At 40.8% G+C, this 19,061-nt stretch overlaps 1 protein-coding gene across 1 annotated transcript; it reads left to right on the top strand.

The window, feature by feature from the left end:
• Positions 1-1,318: 1,318 nt before the first annotated feature.
• tbccd1 (TBCC domain containing 1) lies at positions 1,319-18,468 on the top strand. Its single transcript, XM_028436339.1, has 10 exons — positions 1,319-2,215; positions 2,929-3,228; positions 5,639-5,703; positions 7,165-7,431; positions 9,108-9,263; positions 9,622-9,738; positions 12,533-12,782; positions 12,861-13,047; positions 14,550-15,053; positions 18,055-18,468. Exons 3-10 carry the CDS (start codon positions 5,641-5,643, stop codon positions 18,218-18,220), a joined length of 1,710 nt encoding a protein of 569 aa, XP_028292140.1. The 5' UTR covers positions 1,319-2,215; positions 2,929-3,228; positions 5,639-5,640; the 3' UTR covers positions 18,221-18,468.
• The last annotated feature ends 593 nt before the right edge of the window (positions 18,469-19,061 follow it).

Genomic DNA, 19,061 nt, shown 5'->3' on the forward strand with positions numbered 1-19,061 from the left:
TACAGTAGTGGACTCAGCACACCCCCCTGTGGAGAGTCGGTGCTGAGTGTGCGGGTGGAGGAGACGTGGTTGCCAAGTTTAAGCACTTCATGATGACCGGAGTTTGAGCAACTGGACGGTAGTCGTCAAGGCTGTCCGCGGATGATTTCTTGGGCACAGGTAAGATTGTGGCTGATTTCAGGCAGGATGGAATGGTGGCTTGAGACAGGGAGAGGTTGAAGATGTGGGTGAAGACTTGTGCCCCTTCCCTGGTACCCCGTCTGGGCCAGCTGCCTTCTTGGGGTTTACTGTCTCACTTCATGCTCCTGTACAGTGAGTGAGACGGTGCTATGTGCTGGTGGGGGCTGAGGTGGTGTGGCCATGTGGAGTTCAGTTTTCTCAAGCAGTGCAGCTCCTCCGTCAGTGAAGTGTCTGAGTTCCCAGGTGTGACGTTGCAGCCCCTGAAGTTTGTGATGCGTCACACCTGTCATGAGTTGTTATCAGAGAGGTGGTCCTCTACCCTCCTCCTGTAGGCCGACTTAACATCCTTGATTCCTCTCTTCAGATCTGTTCTAGCGGCGCTGTACAGTTCTATCACCTGACCTGAAGGCAGAGTCGCGGTTTCTGAGCAGCATTCGGACCTGGCTGGTCATCCTAGGTTTCTGGTTGGAGAAAACCCCGATTTTTTGATTTTTTTTTTTTTTTTTTCCCATTGTGACATTTCCAATGCAGTACTTGATGTAGTTCAGTACTGTCTCTGTGTGTTCTGCCAGGTCCTGGTGTTCAAATACACCCCACTGAGTGTTAGCAAAGCAGCCTCTGGCCAGGTTGTAAAAGGATTTAAATGCAATTTCACAACAATCATTAAAGGAAAAACAAGAAAAAGCTTTGGTGTTTCTGTATGTGGAGTGAGACTGTAGATATGTTTAAAGTTACAACTAAAGGAATGTCCAAATATGTTTCAAATATTCATAATGTGATGAAATGAAGATGTTTTAAAATCACTGTATACTACCCTATTTTTTTATTCATTCAATGACATATTTATTTTAGGTTTTTTTTCCATGGCAGGGCTGGAACTCCAGGTTGGGTCCCGGGCTGGGTCGAACCTCCAGGTTTTGTCCCGGTCTGGTACGGACCTCCAGAAGCAGCAGAAGACACAGAAGAACCTGAAGACACAGAAGCAGCAGAAGAACCTGAAGACACAGAAGAACCTGAAGACACAGAAGCACCAGAAGACATAGAAGAACCTGAAGACACAGAAGCACCAGAAGACACAGAAGAACCTGAGGACACAGAAGCACCAGAAGACACAGAAGCACCAGAAGACACAGAAGCACCAGAAGACACAGAAGAACCTGAGGACACAGAAGCACCAGAAGACACAGAAGCACCAGAAGACACAGAAGCACCAGAAGACACAGAAGAACCAGAAGACACAGAAGCACCAGAAGACACAGAAGAACCTGAGGAGGACCTTCCTGAGTGGACTGTGTTTTACGTCTACGAGGTTATTCCTGGCTGGGAGACCCCCGAGGAGTCTGCTTCCTCCTGCCTCCAGTGACTCTGAGGATGAAGGTGAGTAGTCCCAGGAGTCCCCACTTGGACGCAGAGTCTCCAGGAAGAGGTGCTACTGTAGTGATTCTACAGTCAGGTACGTAGACACTTCTGAGGAACCTGCATTGTCCGACTCCGACTGTCAGTGTGAGCCTGGGACAAAGAGGCCGAGACGGGACGACAGCTCTGACTCATCTTTAGAGTCATCTGTGCTTTTCCTTTTCCTGCTCCACTCCATCTATGAGCAGAGTTCCCTGTTTTTATCCTTCTTCCACAGCTGGTCCTTGCATCTGGCAGGATTAGCTCAGCCTTTGTTACATTTACACCAACCAAGGCTAGCCATTTGTGTGTCCATGTCTGTTTGTCCAGTGCGTCTTGCACCTGGGCCTTTTTGTAAATAGTTGTTTTAGGTAAGTTGGCCTTTGCGTCTTGCGGGGGCGACTGATGTCCCAGGCAGCATCTGGTACCGGAACTTTTTTAAATGTTAAGAATTTTATTTGATGTTTCTTTATGACGGGCCACAGCTGGAGTGATTGTCCTGTGACTGTTGTAAAACATGCATGATATATTGGGTTTAGTTAGGTTAGAGAAAACCTTTTTAATCCCAGCAAGTGAGGACAGGAGGAGACATCAGCAGAGGACAGAGACCAAAGAAGACTTCTTTATCAACCAAAACAATGTAAGCAAAAATATTGAACACACATGTAATGTAAAAATAAACTTTACTTTATAATAATGTCTGTAAATTGTGAGACAGGTGCACCAGCACCCACAGCAGAAGCCCCGCTAGGAGCATTGATACTGTTAAACGCTGTATATTGACCTGAGGAATCATTTAAAATAACTCATATGGGACAACCTCTTTAGGTCAAAAAGTCCACAGTGTGCCTTTAAGAGTCACTACTTTGGCTACTTCTCAGAACAGCATGAAACGTGTTCTAACCCAAATCTACCACTAAACAAGCCACACAACAGAACTCACTCACACATGCTGTCCCATTATGGGGGAAAAAGCCAAAAGTGACACACATTGTGCAACTGTTTGTTGATACATTTAACTGTGTGGCTTTTTCTGGTAAGACTTCATTTGAATGAAGAATAATCAAGATTTATATGGTATATTTCCATTTTGAGAAAAAATATCTAGATCAGTTTTGTCCCATATTGCCCAGCTCTAATTTATGTATGTATTTTATTGAAATATTGTGTGTGTACCTTATCTGTGCTTATTTGAGCAGTTTATTTATTTATCTATATTTAATCATTTCATCCCCACGACCCTGATAAAACGGGAATAAGCGGGTATGAAGATGGATTGATAATCATTTCATTTAAAAAAGAAAAAAGAAATGTATTTATTCTAACCCTGTGGTTCGTACTTCCATCCTGTAGGTGTCAGTAATGCTCCTTTAACGCTGCTCTCCAGCCTCTAATCACTGAGAGAAGAAGAACATCACTTGGAGCAGGTCAGTGACGGTGACGAGCAACGCGTTATCGTCTCGAGCTGGTGGGCGCCAATCAGGAAGGACTCGTGCTGCTTTGGCAGAAACCTGTTGGTTTTATCCTTAAAAACCTCCTCCTGGTCCATCTGCACCGTGACGGTCAGAACCGAGAGCGGAACCCGGACTGTCCGCTCTGAACAGGCAGAGTGAGGGACAAACTCAGCTGGATCATCCCGCTCTTCCTGTTCAGGTGGGAAACGTCAGGGGCTGTTGTCATGGAGATAATTGGTACTCAAAGTAACTTGGTAATCACAATAATAAGTTATTACAGTAACTTTGATCGCGCCAATTGATAGTTACTTAGTGCAGTGATGCTGTTATTGTTTATCTTACATTGACTGTAAACACGATTTTAGAAGTTGTTTCTCTACTTAGGTCAGTGTTTTTCAACCTTGGGGTCGCTTGGAATTTAAATGTGGTCCCTAGAAATGTCTAGTAATTGGGGGGAAAAAATGATTAAAAATGTATTGTTTACTTTTTTTTTATTTATTTATTTAGATTATTATTGTTTTTTTAATTAAAACACAACACAATCCTCTAATCAACTGTATTCTATATTTTCACAAATATAAGTCTAGTTAAGATAAAATGCAGTATAAAAATCTGTATAACAGACATGATCAAAAACTAATTTTAGAAGAAGAAAATGTCTGAGGTTGCCAGAAATATGTGAAATCAAAATAATGTCGCGATCCTAACAAGTTTGGCAACCACTGACTGAGGTTCTTAAAATAAAAGGTCTGACTGGTTTCCAGCTAAGTCATTACTGGTATATTTATATATATTTTATAGACTTTAGGCACCTCACAAATTGATTTGCTTACGATTACAGGGCCTGCGATTTGATTATTTATAAGTCAATTATTAATGCAACTCTGGAAGGATGCTCATTTTCACAGCATTCGTTTCCCACAGCAACTACTGATGTTTTGACCTCTTTTACCTTTTATTAAAACAGCAGTGGATAATTGTGAATTGAAAATACCAAAGTTGCGGCATCCTAACTAGGGTTGTGGAAAAATTCGATTTCACAATATATCGCGATTTTTTGGGTGTCGATTTTAAATTGTTTTTTTTTTTTTGTGTGTGTGTGTGTGTGTTTTTGTGCAATATTTTAGTGGTTACAATGCTTTCAATGCATTGCAATGGTTACTTTATACACTTTATTTTATGATGGCGGTGTGCAACACTGCATTTTCTTTTTTTCAGTGAAAATGTGCAAAAACACTAATAATAAATAATAAATAGGATGTTTTGAAGCAAATGGTTTTGACTCAATTTGTCCCCTGGATGATCAATATCTTCTGATGAACACATACAGCAACTTGATTTTTCATCTCTACATTTATTTTTGATATTAACTGCCAATACTGACCCCTAATCCTAACTGTAACATAAACGTACAATACACAAACTCCGAACAAAAATATAAATATATAAATTACATACATATTCTAACTATTAATTAACTAAATCAGCAGCTCAACCACAGTGATTTTAAGATGCATCAATTCTTGCTATTTAAATAATCCATAATAGAAAATGAATTCATCATTGATTATTTTCCACACCCCAAGTTTGTTCTCTATTATACAGGATTTTACCAATTGCTTTTTTTTTGTTTACTTTTTTGTGGCATAAAAACTGTCTGCAACACATGGGAAAAATATCTTCCAGTTTCCTTATCCCACAGCTGAAAAGGCGTCATAATTGATCAGTAATTGTGGGTTTAGCTCTGTTATTTTCACGATTATTGGAGGCTCATCATCGTGATGCATTTTTGACTTGAAAGATAGACTCCGAAGTAGGGCTGGGCAATATGGACCAAAATTTACATCTCAATATTTTTTTATCCAAATGGCGATGTATGATACAAATCTCGATACTTTTAATTCAAATAAAGTCTTACCAGAAAGACAATTCTGTGCTAAATCTGCTGATGAAGAATGCCACACAGGCTAAAATAACATCACGCTGCTTTAATATTGGTTAAAAAAAAAAAAATTAATATAAATATATAAATTACTTGTGCGTGTATCACAAACATGGGCAACTAGCGGCCCCAAAAGTAAATGCACTAAATGACAGCAAAAGATACACAAAATGACAACAGAAACACAAATTAACAGAGAAATGCACAAAAGAACTACATGAATGAATACTTAATACTTAGAAGAAAATGCACAGGGACATTTATTAACAAACAGCTGCACAATATGTGCCACTTTTATTGGCTTTTTCTCTTCTAAGGGACAGCACGTGTGAGTGAGTTCTGTAGTGCGGCTTGTCTAGGTAAAAGTCTGGGTTAGGACGCACTCAGTAATCCATCTAACTGTGCTTTTCATGCTGTTCTGTGAGAAGTAGTGAAAGCAGTGACTCCTAAAAACAAGTATTTTAATATAAAATATGCTACAAGATGAAAATATATCAATATAGGTGATGTTGTAATTTTTTGTGTTGCCAAAATAGAAAACTCAAAATATCTTGAATCTCCATATATTGCCCAGCCCTACTCCAAAGCAGTAAATTGTGATTCCTATAACACATACATGTACAAACATGTTGATAAAGGTGATCGATCATGTGCTCCTTTCCTTCAGATATGGATGGTGATCATGTGACCATATGGCCTCGTATGGAGCCCTTCCTGCTCGGTGCTCTGCAGGTGAGTCTCCATTTAAACTCTTTTTGTATTCAACTGTAGGGATTGGAAACTTTTATTCAAAGTGTGCTTTTTCTAGAGGTCACTGATGTTAGCTTAGATAGCATGTATGCTAATGCTAACATGTGAGTATTGTCTTCTCTTCTCTGATGGTAACAACTTATTGTGTTGGTATATCTAAAGACACTTGTGTGTTGCCAGATGTTTGATTTATATTAAATAATGTTCTATATCCCACAACTTTTTGCTCCAAGTAACAAGCGATGCTGGCTCATATGCATTTACAGTGGGAAGAGCATATAAAAAGTACATTAAGGTAAAAAATGTATGACATCTTAGCCAATTTTTAATAGTAAGAAATAATAAATGGCATAAAGTTGCCAAATCACAATGATGTTCAAGAGCATTCGCACACAAGACTCAGAGGCTGATAGAGAAGCTCAAGTAAGGAGATCTGACACACACACACACACACACACACACACACACACACACACACACACACGGAGAGAGAGAGAGAGCGAGTGCTGCAACACATCCAGGGTGTTTGTTCAAAAGCGATCGTTTCCAGGATCTGGTTCAGAGTCCAGACTCGATGTGATGGCTCCTGAGGCGATGGTGCACTTTAAAGATTACCTAAACCCCAAAACCACTTTTTTTTCTGCTGAATATAAATGTATTTGGGTATGAAGTAGTGCTGTTGATGGATCCTGGTCCAACTCTCAACATGTTGGTCAAATTATTTTAAATTTGGTATATTTAGTTGTAAAATGTCAGTGACTGCACTTTATGGAATGAAACCAGGCTATTACAATTGAATTTTGCTATTGGCTGAGAACAAGATCATGTGATGTTTTGGGACCATTTTTTGTCACAAACAAGCACCGTTAGCCCCGCCCCTTTTACAACTACCACCTGTGGGCTCTACAATCTATGGTGTGTAGGTTGGATTAAGAGAAGAGTGAATAGAGAAATATATTGAGTAATGAGTTAACATAGAATAGATTGTTCATTGAACATTTTATAGTATAGACTGGGCGTGTCTTAACTGCTCTAGGAGCCCCACCCATAATCCAGGCATTTTTCTGTATTTTCCTCCTAGTGGCTGGTCAGGAGAAAGCAGGGGATTAGTTTCTTTTTAAGAATGGACAGATGGAGAGAGCGGTGTATCAGTCTGGATCCAGTAAAAAGTGACCATAAAAAGCTGTAAATGCACTGATATGCAGACTTGGAGCAATGAGGAGGTGAAATACATGTGGAGATGGAAATTAATAAAGTTAAACTCATCAGAATACAGGGAAATACACAGAAATCTCAGTTAAAACCAACAGGAATATAGCAGCCTACCTAGATGCTCGTTCTGATTGGCCAATACAGCGGTGCGTTCAATAGCACGGAAAATACGCTAGTTAAAAATGCATTGACTAGCCAAACACTAGATTAATGGTAGATTCTGTGCTGTAGGTGGCGCCCTCCTCCAAGCTCAGCCTGCACTACCTGCGTAAGATGGCGGCGTACGTGCGGACGCGTGACGGCTGCTTCCCCGTGCTGGGCTGGTCCATGTGGAGACACATTGCCTGTGGGAAGCTGCAGCTCTCTGAAGAGCTGGCCTGGATTTACATGCACAGCTTTGAGCTGCTCATCGCTCACAGTGCAGAGGAAAGGCTGGAGAGGGCCGAGGGCTTCTCCCAGTGCTCCACCAAGGCTGAACTGGACCAGCAGAGGAACAAGGTGAGGAACATCATTAAATGCTGATCTTTGGGGTTAAACTGCTGCATGTTAGACCTTCCGTTAGTCTGTGTCCACATTTGACACAGACAGACAGAGACACACTCAGTGTTTGTTGCCATGGTGTCTGAACGGGTGGTATCTTGATAAAGGATGGGAATGGCTGGTGAACAGTAGTGGTGTAACGATTCGATTTGAATCTCGATTTACTGTTGCCGATTCGATTCGAGGACAATATTAGTTAATTTAGAATGATTCGATCCAAATCGATTCAGTAACTTTTTAACGAAAATAATAAAGTAACCAGTGTGAGTGAAATGAATACCAGGATACTGGATAGTACAGGTGAGGCTTCATAGATTCCGGTTGTTTTTTGTAAGAGAATCGTCTATAAATTATGGACATAAACAAGTAAACAACATATAATGGCAAATGTTTTCACATTTTATTAAATAAAGTCCAACTAACACTTCAGTTTAAATTAACAGGATGTTACCTTTTCTGCTCTCATTTTCAATACTCAATACATTTTCAATAAAAATGCATATTAGGATTATCTGACTCTTCTGCTTGTTTTTTCAACATAAAAATAATACAATATTAATATAAAAAATGAAGTGCAACCAAGATCTGTTCAGATTAAAAGAGCAGTGGTTGAATCTGATACTTTTTGTTTTAACTTGATAGTTAACACGAGGCTTTCTGCAGAGCTAACGCTAACGCTACGTGTGCTGCTGCTGCTGCAGTGGACGGTGGACACAGTGAGCGACTGCTTTAGAAAATCTCAATCTGTCTTAAAGTCACACACTGGACCCAAAGGTCGTACCATCAGTTTCTCGCTCACCGGCTTCTCTGTTTAAATTAAATTAAAAATCAAATTAAATTGGGCTTTTTTTCATATATATATTGTTACACATATATTGAAATTTGTCCTCTGCATTTTAACCCATCCTTGGGGGGCGGTCGGCAGCCATTTTGCGGCGCCTGGGGAGCAGTTCAGAGTTAAGGGACTTGCTCAACATCCCACAGTGATGGCCCAGGTGAGGTTTGAACCGGCAACCCTGTAATTACAAGCCCAGCGTCCTTAACCACTTTTGTTTGTCTTCTGACGCGTGACATCACAGACAGTAACGTCTTTAATAATAATAATAATAATAATAATAATGCATCAATTTTATATAGCACTTTTTTGGACACTCAAAGTCGCTTTACAGAATTCAGGGATTATTCTTTCACTCCACACAGTGGTGGTAAGCTACTATTGTAGCCACAGTTGCCCTGGGGCAGACTGACGGAAGCGAGGCTGCCAAAGTGTGCCATCGGCCCCTCCGACCACCACCAACACTCACTCAAACACTACATTCATACTAGGCAATGTGGGTGAAGTGCCTTGCTCAAGGACACAATGACGGATTCCACTGGGGTGACTTTGTTATTAAAAGCGCTTTTAAAACATATCCATATAAAGTCTGCTATGCTTAAATCCAATGCTTTATTTCATTGTATCGATACAATCGATATGATTACCTTTTTAAATGATTTTAGATCAATTAATGTCATCTGGAAGGCCAACTTGCCGAGCACAGATCGATGTAGTTGGATCGTAGGGAAATAAATCGATTCTAATGGATGAATTGTTAGACCCTTAGTTAATAGACGTCTCCCTCTCTCTGTCCTAGCTCTCTGTGGACACTCTGCAGTTCCTCCTCTTCCTCTTCATCCAGCAGCTGAACCGCGTCTCTCTGAGAACGTCTCTGCTGGGCGAGGAGTGGCCGAGCCATCGTAGCCGCTCTCCGTCTCCGACAGAGCGAGAGAAGACCGGCTCCCAGAATAAGGTGCTCCATAGCAGAGGTGGCAAAGTCCAGTGAATGTACAGTCATGTGTGATAAGTAATCTGGTAACAGTTAAAGTAATGACTTGCCTTTATTTTACTTTAGGAAGTTCATGAACATGCACTTTTTTACTTTACTGAAGTACAGAAGTAAAAAAAAATAAATAACTTTATTTAACTGTGGAGTTGAATAAAGTAACAACCACATTTCAGAAAGAAATGAGTAGAAAGTAGAGAGATTTGTCAGAAGACAAAATGCTTTTTTCACATATCTAGTGTATTAAACGACCATGCTACTATGCAGCTCTGGTTTGTGCGCTACTTTTTTGTGTCTCACCCCACGTTTTCTCTGTGATCTGCAGAACTGGGACGATCAGGCTCATCTCTCGTTCCTGCAAAATCACTTGTCGGAGATTCTGGAGCTGCTGGTGGAGACGGATCACCTGTCACAGAGTGGACAGGCCCTGAAAGACTGTCAGGTCAGTCACACACTGTGTTCAAATGGCATACTCTGTACTATACACTACAAACTCCATGAGTATATACTGTCTACTGTAGCACAATCAAAAAACACGCACTTCCTTTTTTTAGAGGCAGTGTGCTGGATCAAAAAGGTCCAAAGATGCTAAGAAAAAAGGTCCGCACAACTACGTGGTTCACTCCCAATTTCAGTTTTAATTTGCACCAAAAACGTGACATTTCGGGCTGACTGCCCTTCATCAGACATGAAGGGCAGTCAGTATATACTGTATATACTGTCTACTACCTAGGTTCCCACAGTGGGTTACAGGTACCCCCAGAGATACGCAAATTGTCATAGGGGGTACATGAATAAAAAATAAAACTGGAAACTAGAATTTAAATATACCAGCAGTCAGGAGCAGGTCATTCGGTGCCCTAGGCAAGAGTGGACTTTGACCCCCCCCTTCTCATTTTTGAATAAAAAGTGTTTTTTTTTTTTTTTTTTTTTCCCCAAGTTTATACAGTGTGTACATATTATTTATTTGAAATATCAAGACAAAACGATGCATTTCTGCGACACAACACACCATTGGAATAAATATACAACCTATTTTATGTCTCGAGGGAACAATAACAAAAATTGTGCAAAATCCAAAAGCAATGCAAAACAGTTAAAATAAGATATAAACATTTCAGTGCAAGGACATTTCTACTTTCCTATTTGGTTTTACTAGTCAGTAACACAAATCATAAAACCAAAGAACATAATGTGCAAACAACACAACATAATTATAAAGTATAAAACAAGAATTAAAATAAAATCAATATGAACATGGGCAGAAGATTAGCAGGTATAGTTACATATTTTTAATATTTTAAAAGTCCCATTTTTAAAAGTTAATAAATCAAATATGGTGCAAAATAATGCGTTTTGTTAGGCATAGATCTTCTAATAAGGTCATTTCAATGGTTTTAGGCCAGATTTGTAAAAACAGTGGAGGATCCCTTTCATATCACACATCTTTAACGTCTCCAGATACTTTTTTCTTCTTTCCAGAATTAGCTTTTGATAATGTTTGTTGTTGCCAGGATTAGTGCACAAAGTGACAAGATGACAAGATTTATATTTAAGAAAGTGAAAGCATAGAATACAGTTATTTAAGATTGTTTTATGTGATGTTATAATTAAGAAAATAATAATTAAAACACATTTTTAATCATTTAAAAAAAATTAATATTATAAATTACTAGACATTTCAGGGGACCTCATTTGAATTCCAGGCGACCCCACATGGAGTACCGTAGGGCTGGACAGTATACTGGTTCATACCGAATACAGGTAGATATTTTCATTATAGTATACATTTATGATATACCACTGTACTGCTGTATTTGATTACACAACAACACACAACGCTACACCGCGTTTCAGACCGGACCCTTTTCATGGTTGCACTTCTAAATAGGAATGTAAACAGTAGCGCTCTGGTGTTAGTTAATAGATAAGAAATACATTGAAAGCTATGAGGCTATATGTGAGCATGTGCCTGCGTGCGCATGCCTCTGCTAAAGAATGACAACACTTACGGACGTAGACATTATATATGTATATAACACCTATGCTCATTGCTCACGGAGGCACGGTTCGCTATGAGTATGTCCGCAGAGCCAGTGGGTGTTACATGTGTGGATGCCTTAATAACACCTGATTATGCATTAAAAAAAATATCGTGATAACATTTAAGTGTGCAGCCATAGGGAGTACATGGCTTTAGGTTAATTGACTGACGGGGTACGGGACTGAAAAGTTTGGGTAACACTGGTCAACGACTAAACCTGAATCACACTGAGGATAAATATTTCTGTTGATTCTCCACCTTTGAAAGCTCTGAAAATATTTTAAGTGAGAAAGTGACAAAGTAGAATATCAACATTGTACTTTGATCCATAAAACTCATGGAAACACATTTCATGCCAACACTTTGGAGATTTTCAGAGACCCTCCATTGTGCTACTGACAATTCTTCTGGTTAACTTCAAAACAAGAGCCCTACTTACAAAAGCGTTAAAAAGTAATGGAAGACAAGAAGAGATGCTTTTATTTTGAAAAGGGGATGTTTGACTTTTAGCTTGAAGCTGGACCAAGAATGATTTTACCTTCTGCTCACAATGCATACTTCATAAATGTCTCCATGTAGTATACATCTGGGTATTTCTGACTTAGTATGAATAGTATGTTGGATTGCAATTTCAAACACAGCCACAGACTTCCCTGTCCTGCAGGACTTTCTTGCATTCATTGTGATTAATTAATTACAGAAAAATAACGCACGAAAAAAACTTGCAGTTAATCGCATTTGTATTATTTTTATACACAAAAACAAATTTGCTTTAGAAAGTTTACAAAAAATATGGAAAAGCATGAATATAGCTTAAGTTTGTGCTTTGTGAACAATGTAATCATAATATTCTTTATTCATATTAACATTGTTAGTACTCACTGATGGGAAAAGTAAACATAATTTTGTTGTTTAGCTCCTTTGTTGTTGTCATTGATTCAGTCATATACCAAAATCCATTTAAATTGTAAAACGTAGCTTCTCGTGTCAAATTTTGTCAGTCGGTTAATTTAGATTAATCAAGATTAATTAATTACAAATTCTCTAATTAATTAGATACCTTTTTTAATCGAGTCTCACCTCTGATATTGATTGATCGTTTTTTATTTTCCTGACAATTTTTCAGCCGCAGTGTGAGAAATGACAAATAATAACCCAAACGTGATGGATTCCTTTGTGTTGTGCTGTGTAGGTTTCCCTGGAGGCGGTCCGCAGTCTGTCCCTGCTCGTGGAGGGTTCACTGGGTCAGGAGAAACCAGTTCAGCCAATCCATCGATTGCTGGCCAAGAGTTCTCTGAAAACACAGGCAGGTTTCTCCTCCGTGAGCCGCTCCTTTCCCTTCCACCAGCTGCTGTCCTGCCTCCAACAGAACCTCACCCTGAACCCATTCGGCATCACCGCCTGCCTTCACTCGGGGAAGAAATTAGGCTGGGCTCAACAAGGTGACGTCAAAGCTTCCTGGTTTCCATCAAGGATTGTCTCTGTGTTTGTTGGCATTGATACGTGTGTGTTTCCTTCAGTGGAAGGAGCCTTAAAGAGAGCTAAGATAGCCAGGAATGTGGACACGGCTCCACCTGGCAGTAAGATGGTACTGATGTCCCACGTTTTGGACCAAACTTTGGCCAAGATGTCGGAGAAGCTGAACGGAGCCAACGTTAAAGTCCACAGATGCTGCAACGCGTTCATCTACCTGCTCTCACCGCTCAGGTAGAAACACCAGAGTTGTTATGTCTTCAATTATCCATGTTTTAAATTACAGTTGCACATATCCCAACAATTATCTCACATATTCACTCACATTTTCCCCCTCACTCCATCAGTACGCCTCATTCACGCCCCCAACTTACCCATTTGTCCTGCGTGCGATTCTCCCTCTTGGATAAAATCTGGCTCAGAGTGGCTAAGCGAAGAGCCACGCAGCATCAGTAACGCTGCATCACCCTGGATTTCCACTGGATGTGTATCTGCTCAGAAACTGCTCCGCTATGTAACTGCAGCGCAATCTTCAGTCCGTCAATCCCCACCGCCTCTGGTTTTGCTGCGTATTTGTTGCAGCAAGGACTCAGAAGTTCCCGTTAATTCACGTATACTCGCGCAATATATATGTAATTCAACCATGGATAAATGCAATATATATATGTGAAATATGATTTTAAAAGATCGGGCCAACCATGGTAACAACGGAAAGCTTGGTTTTCGGGTAGAGTTGGAATTGCACTCACTAGAGCCAAAAATGTGGTATCAGCAAACAGGTTTTATTCCACTGAGGCCGGATATGTGCTCGGTTTTGAAATGGGCCCATTGGAGGCCCCGAAAGGTCATTTTTTTTTTTTCTTTGTCAAAGGTGACTTGGGTCAATGGATGGAACTATGAAACACTTTGAACACGGAGTATTTTATTTTGAAAATAATCTGAATATTTTATTCTGTGTTGATGCACTACTTCCAGTCCCACACGGGTTTATTTTTGTTAAATTGCTGCATCACAGCTTTGGCGTTCAGCAGAAATACAAGGGCTGCGTATTTGCTGCAGAGGGCGTCAGCATGCTGCAGCAGTTACGCAGCTGTGCTGGAGCAGATTCCGATGCGGTGGAAATTTGGGGTGAGTCACACTGCATCGGTGACGCCACATTTTGTTTATTGTATGCGTATCCAGTACGTTTCCTAAAAAAATTCAGACATTTCTCTGAACTGATCTTTTTATTATTTTCCTCTGCTTTGCAAAAAGGGTGTTCATTTTTATTTGTGAATGTCCTTTTATATGACGTGGGACAGACAGAAAGAACCACACATTTTGAAAATCCCAATTGTCAGGAGGGAAATTTGACTGGCAGCCAAATAATAAAATAGTCCAACTTTCAGGAAAAACTGTCACAATACTGTATATCTACTGGTAGTTATATTACATATTGCACTAAATCTCATGCAGCCATGTGATTACGTAGTATGAGACGATGAGTGAAATTAGACATTCTTTCTTTTGCTTAATATTTAGTGCTGAGTTTTTGAGGAAAAATAGTGTGAAAGGTTGAGGTATTTTTTACAAACTTGCATGTGGGGTATTTCTGTTTGATATTGAACCTGATTTTGAATAAAGACAAAAAAATTTCAGATTGCTTTTTCGTGCCATTAGTCTTAATTTGGGCATGTCAAACCCTGGTCATCCTATTGGTTCAGACTGTGACCCTGTTGTTGGTTCTGTTCCCTCAGGTCGGTGAGCGTGGATAAGTGCAGAGACTGCACTCTGGTGCTCGGTCCAGTTGAGACCTCCGTCCACATCCACAGCTGCCAGAACGTACGGGTGGTCTGCGTCGCCGGCAGGGTCGCCGTCGGTGCCTCGTCGCGTTGCTTCGTTCACGCTCTGACGCCCAGCCGCCCTCTGCTGCTGCCCGGTAACTCGGAGCTCACCCTCGGGCCCTTTCACACCTTCTACCCCTGCCTGGAGGACCACATGGCCAGCGTGGGACTAGCTGTGGTCCCAAACCTCTGGGACCAGCCTCTGCTCCTGGGTACTGACGGCCTGACCACCTCAGACTCCTCCTACCGCCTGCTGCCGCCCTCCGACTTCCACACGCTCTCCGTGCCCTTTAAGATGGATGGCGACACATGTGAGGTGCCTGGAGGACTGCCCCCTCTGTACCAACAGGTGATGGAGGAGAAGCAGAAAACCATCCAGAGGTGGCAGAGGACCGTGTCAGAGGCTCAGCTGGACAAGTGAGTAGTGCCCCGCCCTCTCTTTTGTGTGTAAATGTTCAACGATCAGACATTCAGGAGCAAACGGGCATTTACAGTGAACTAGGGATGCACCACAATGAAAGTTCTTGGGCAAAACAGAAAATGAGAAAACCAAGGCCTAAAACTACTAGTATCATTATTTATGGCTCTGAATTACAGTGCATACGGAAAGTATTCACAGTGCTTTGCTTTTCCCACATTTCATCATGTTACAGCCTTATTCCAAAAGGGATTAAATTCACTTTTTTCCTCAAAATCCTACACATAATACCCCATAATGACAACTTAAAAACGTTTGTTTGAGATTTTTGGCAAATGTATTAAAAATAAAAAACGAAGAAATCACTTACATAAGAATTCACAGCCTTTGAGATCAAGCTCAAAATTGAGCTGAGGTGCATTCTATTTCCACTGATCATCCTTGAGATGTTTCTACAGCCTAATTGTAGTCCACCTGTGGTAAATTCAGTTGATTGGACATGATTTGGAAAGGCACACACCTGTCTATATAAGGTCTCACAGTTAACAGTGTATGTCAGACCACAAACAAGCATGAAGTCGAAGGAATTGTCTGTAGACCTCCGAAACAGGATTGTCTCCAGGCACAGGTCTGGGGAAGGGTACAGAAACATTTCTGCTGCTTTAAAGGTCCCAATGAGCACAGTGGCCTCCATCATCCATAAATGGAAGAAGTTTGGAACCACCAGGACTCTTCCTAGAGCTGGCCGTCCCTCTAAACTGAGTGATCGGGGAAGAAGGGCTTTAGTGAGGGAGGTGAGTAACAACCCGATGGACACTCTGACAGAGCTCCCAGGGTTCCTCTGTGGAGAGAGGAGAACCTTCCAGCAGGACGACCATCCCTACAGCACTCCACCAATCAGGCCTGTATGGTAGAGTGGCCAGACGGAAGCCACTCCTTAGGAAAAGGCACATGGCAGCCCGTCTGGAGTTTGCCAAAAGGCACCTGAAAGATTCTCAGACCATTAGAAACAAAATTCTCTGGTCTGATGAGACAAAGATTGAACTCTTTGGCGTGAATTCCAAGCGTTATGTTTGGAGGACACCAGGCACCGCTCATCACCTGGCCAATACCATCCCTACAGTGAAGCATGGTGGTGGCAGCATCATGCTGTGGGGATGTCTTTCAGCAGCAGGAACTGGTAGACTAGTCAGGATTGAGGGAAAAATGAATGCAGTAATGTATAGAAACATCCTGGAAGAAAACCTGGTGCAGAGCGCTCTTGACCTCAGACTGGGGCGACGGACAACGACCCTAAGCACACAGCCAAGATATCGAAGCAATGGCTTCAGGACAACTCTGTGAATATCCTAGAGTGGCCCAGCCAGAGCCCAGACTTGAATCCCATTGAACATCTCTGGAGGGATCTGAAAATGGCTGTGCAGCGATGCTCCCCATCCAACCTGATCGAGCTCGAGAGGTTCTGTAAAGAAGAATGAGCCAAAGTGGCCACAGATGGATGTGCCAAGCTTGTGGCTTCATATTCCAAAAGACTTGAGGCCATAATTGCTGCCAAAGGTGCCACAACAAAGTACTGAGCAAAGGCTGTGAATACTTATGTACATGTTATATTTTCATTCTTTATTTCTAATAAATTTGCAAACATTTAAAAAAAAAATGTTTTTCATGTTGTCATTATGGGGTGTTGTGTGTAGAATTTTGAGGAAAAAATGAATTGAATCCCTTTTGGAATAAGGCTGTAACATGATGAAATGTGGGAAAAGCAAAGCGTTGTGAATACTTTCCGTATGCACTGTAGGGCTGGACAATACGGACTGAAACTCATCTCTGTATTTTTTCTCAAAATGATGATATACGATAGAAATCTCGATCATTTTAATTCAAAGGAAGTCGGACCAGAAAGACAATTCTGGGTAAAATTTCCAGATGCAAAATGCTTCATAGACATATTTATTAACAAACATTTTGGCCTTTGCTTCTATAAGGGACATCATGTGCGAGTGAGTTGTTTAGGGGAAGTTCTGGGTTAGGCCCTGCTTTTCATGTTGTTCTGAGAAGTAGAGAGAGCAGCGACTCCTAAATGGAGTATTTTGATACAAAATAAGCTATAAAAATATATATATCGATGTAGGTGATATTGTCTTTTTCTATATTGCCGAAATGGACGACAGCACCCACGACGGTAGCAACCGATCACTGAAGAATCCTAATACAACAGTGACACTAAGGGTGCTTTCACACATATAGTCCCATGTGAACAGTATGAGTAAGAGAGATAATTAAAATAAATGAATGATGTGTGAGTAATACGGAAGGGAGTGTGGAAATGTGTTTGTTTGTGTGCTGACAAAGCGGCTCTGAAAATGGATGGATAGATATTTGTGTGTGCTGCCTGATGGAGCGCTGGCTTGCGAGTGTGTGTGCGTGCCTGTTGTCGTGACGACAGTGTGTTTGATTGCTCTGAGCTGTCACTGCATGAAGTTTGAGAAAAGTGAATTTGTAGACAACCATGTGCAGCCACGGGGTTGGTCATAATCTAGCATTAGTTTGTATTGGGCAGCCGTAAAGCAGTACGTCTTGCCACCGGGTCGAAGGCAGGGAAAATTGAAAGTGCGGTTTTCTGGCCAGCCCTTATTCACCCCATAAACACTTGTATTACCCTCACAGGGACTACGAGAAGGATTTATTAAGGTGGAAAAGTTACTTAGTTCTGCTTTCACACTGACCAATTACAGACGTGATGTAATAAAAATGGATCTCTGTGAAATGTGCGCTGATGGACTGAAATCAGATTTGTGCTGCTGATACGCAGCCAGTTTCCAGACAAGCGTGTGCGCTAACCACTGTGTTTGCTTGCGTCTTTACAACATCCTATTTTGGTCGACTTATTTCAGTCAAAAAAGTGTCATCCAAAAACTCAAAATTCACTTTTGGGCCATTTTCGGTGGCCGGAATTTCGGTGCATCACTAATTTAAACCTTTCCATCCTGAACACTGCAGGGATCAGAGGAAGAGGTTCCAGGAGCTGGTGGAGCTGAAGTTTCAGGAATGGCTGCTGCAGACGGGACACAGGAAGGAACTGGACAGCCTGATCCCCTCTGCACTGAGACACAATAAAGATCCGGACAGACAGGGCAGGACTGGACAGTCTGCAGCCTGTCTGTAGCTCCTCAGGTCCGTCTGTCTGTGAGCTTCTGCTCAGGTATGACGAGAAACATGTTGGTACGACCAGGAACGTGTGAGACAGTAAAACACTGGAACTCAAACAGAAAAATTGGTGAAATGTTTACACCAATCTGCACTCTGAGGTGTGAAAGACTTTACACTGTGAACTCCGTCACCTACAAACATTACAAAAAGCACTGGTACTAGAGTTTCTGTTTTAAGAACACAAATAAATCTTTATCTACTACATTTGAATTTTCTCCTCATTATAATGCTTCAAAAACAACATGAATATTCATTTGAGTTTATCTTTTTAAATAATTAAATATTGTTATGGAGGCACACACTGTATCATAGCCCCGCCCCTTTACGCTTTGACCCTGTACAGCTAGTTCTGGCCAGGGTTGGGGTCAATGACATTTTTCAATTACAATTACATCTTTAATTATCCAATTAACTCAATTATGATTATGGTGGCCAACATTTTTTACAATTCCAATTGCAATTATTATTTTCCCCCTGCAAGTCAATTACAATTATGTTCTCAATTACTAAAGTTTATTTACAATTAATCACAATTACTAAATAATCCCATAAAATGTAACGTTCCTCTTGTGTTAGCTTTCTGTTAGCATCTCTTACGATAACGGGTCAGTTTTGACCCATGTTTTAAATCAGCTGTAAAATACAATACAAAATATTGTCCAATTTGTTTTTCATTTCTTGGTTACTTTGTAAGGCTTCCTAATCTGTGAAAATATTGGTATTAATATTTTTGGTGTGGGGTCATCTGAGCCTTTTTATTCTGTCAGTATACGCCTCAATTTCAATTATTTTAAAAA

The sequence above is a fragment of the Gouania willdenowi genome, chromosome 21 (assembly GCF_900634775.1).
Source record: "Gouania willdenowi chromosome 21, fGouWil2.1, whole genome shotgun sequence".
Taxonomy (NCBI): domain Eukaryota; kingdom Metazoa; phylum Chordata; class Actinopteri; order Blenniiformes; family Gobiesocidae; genus Gouania; species Gouania willdenowi.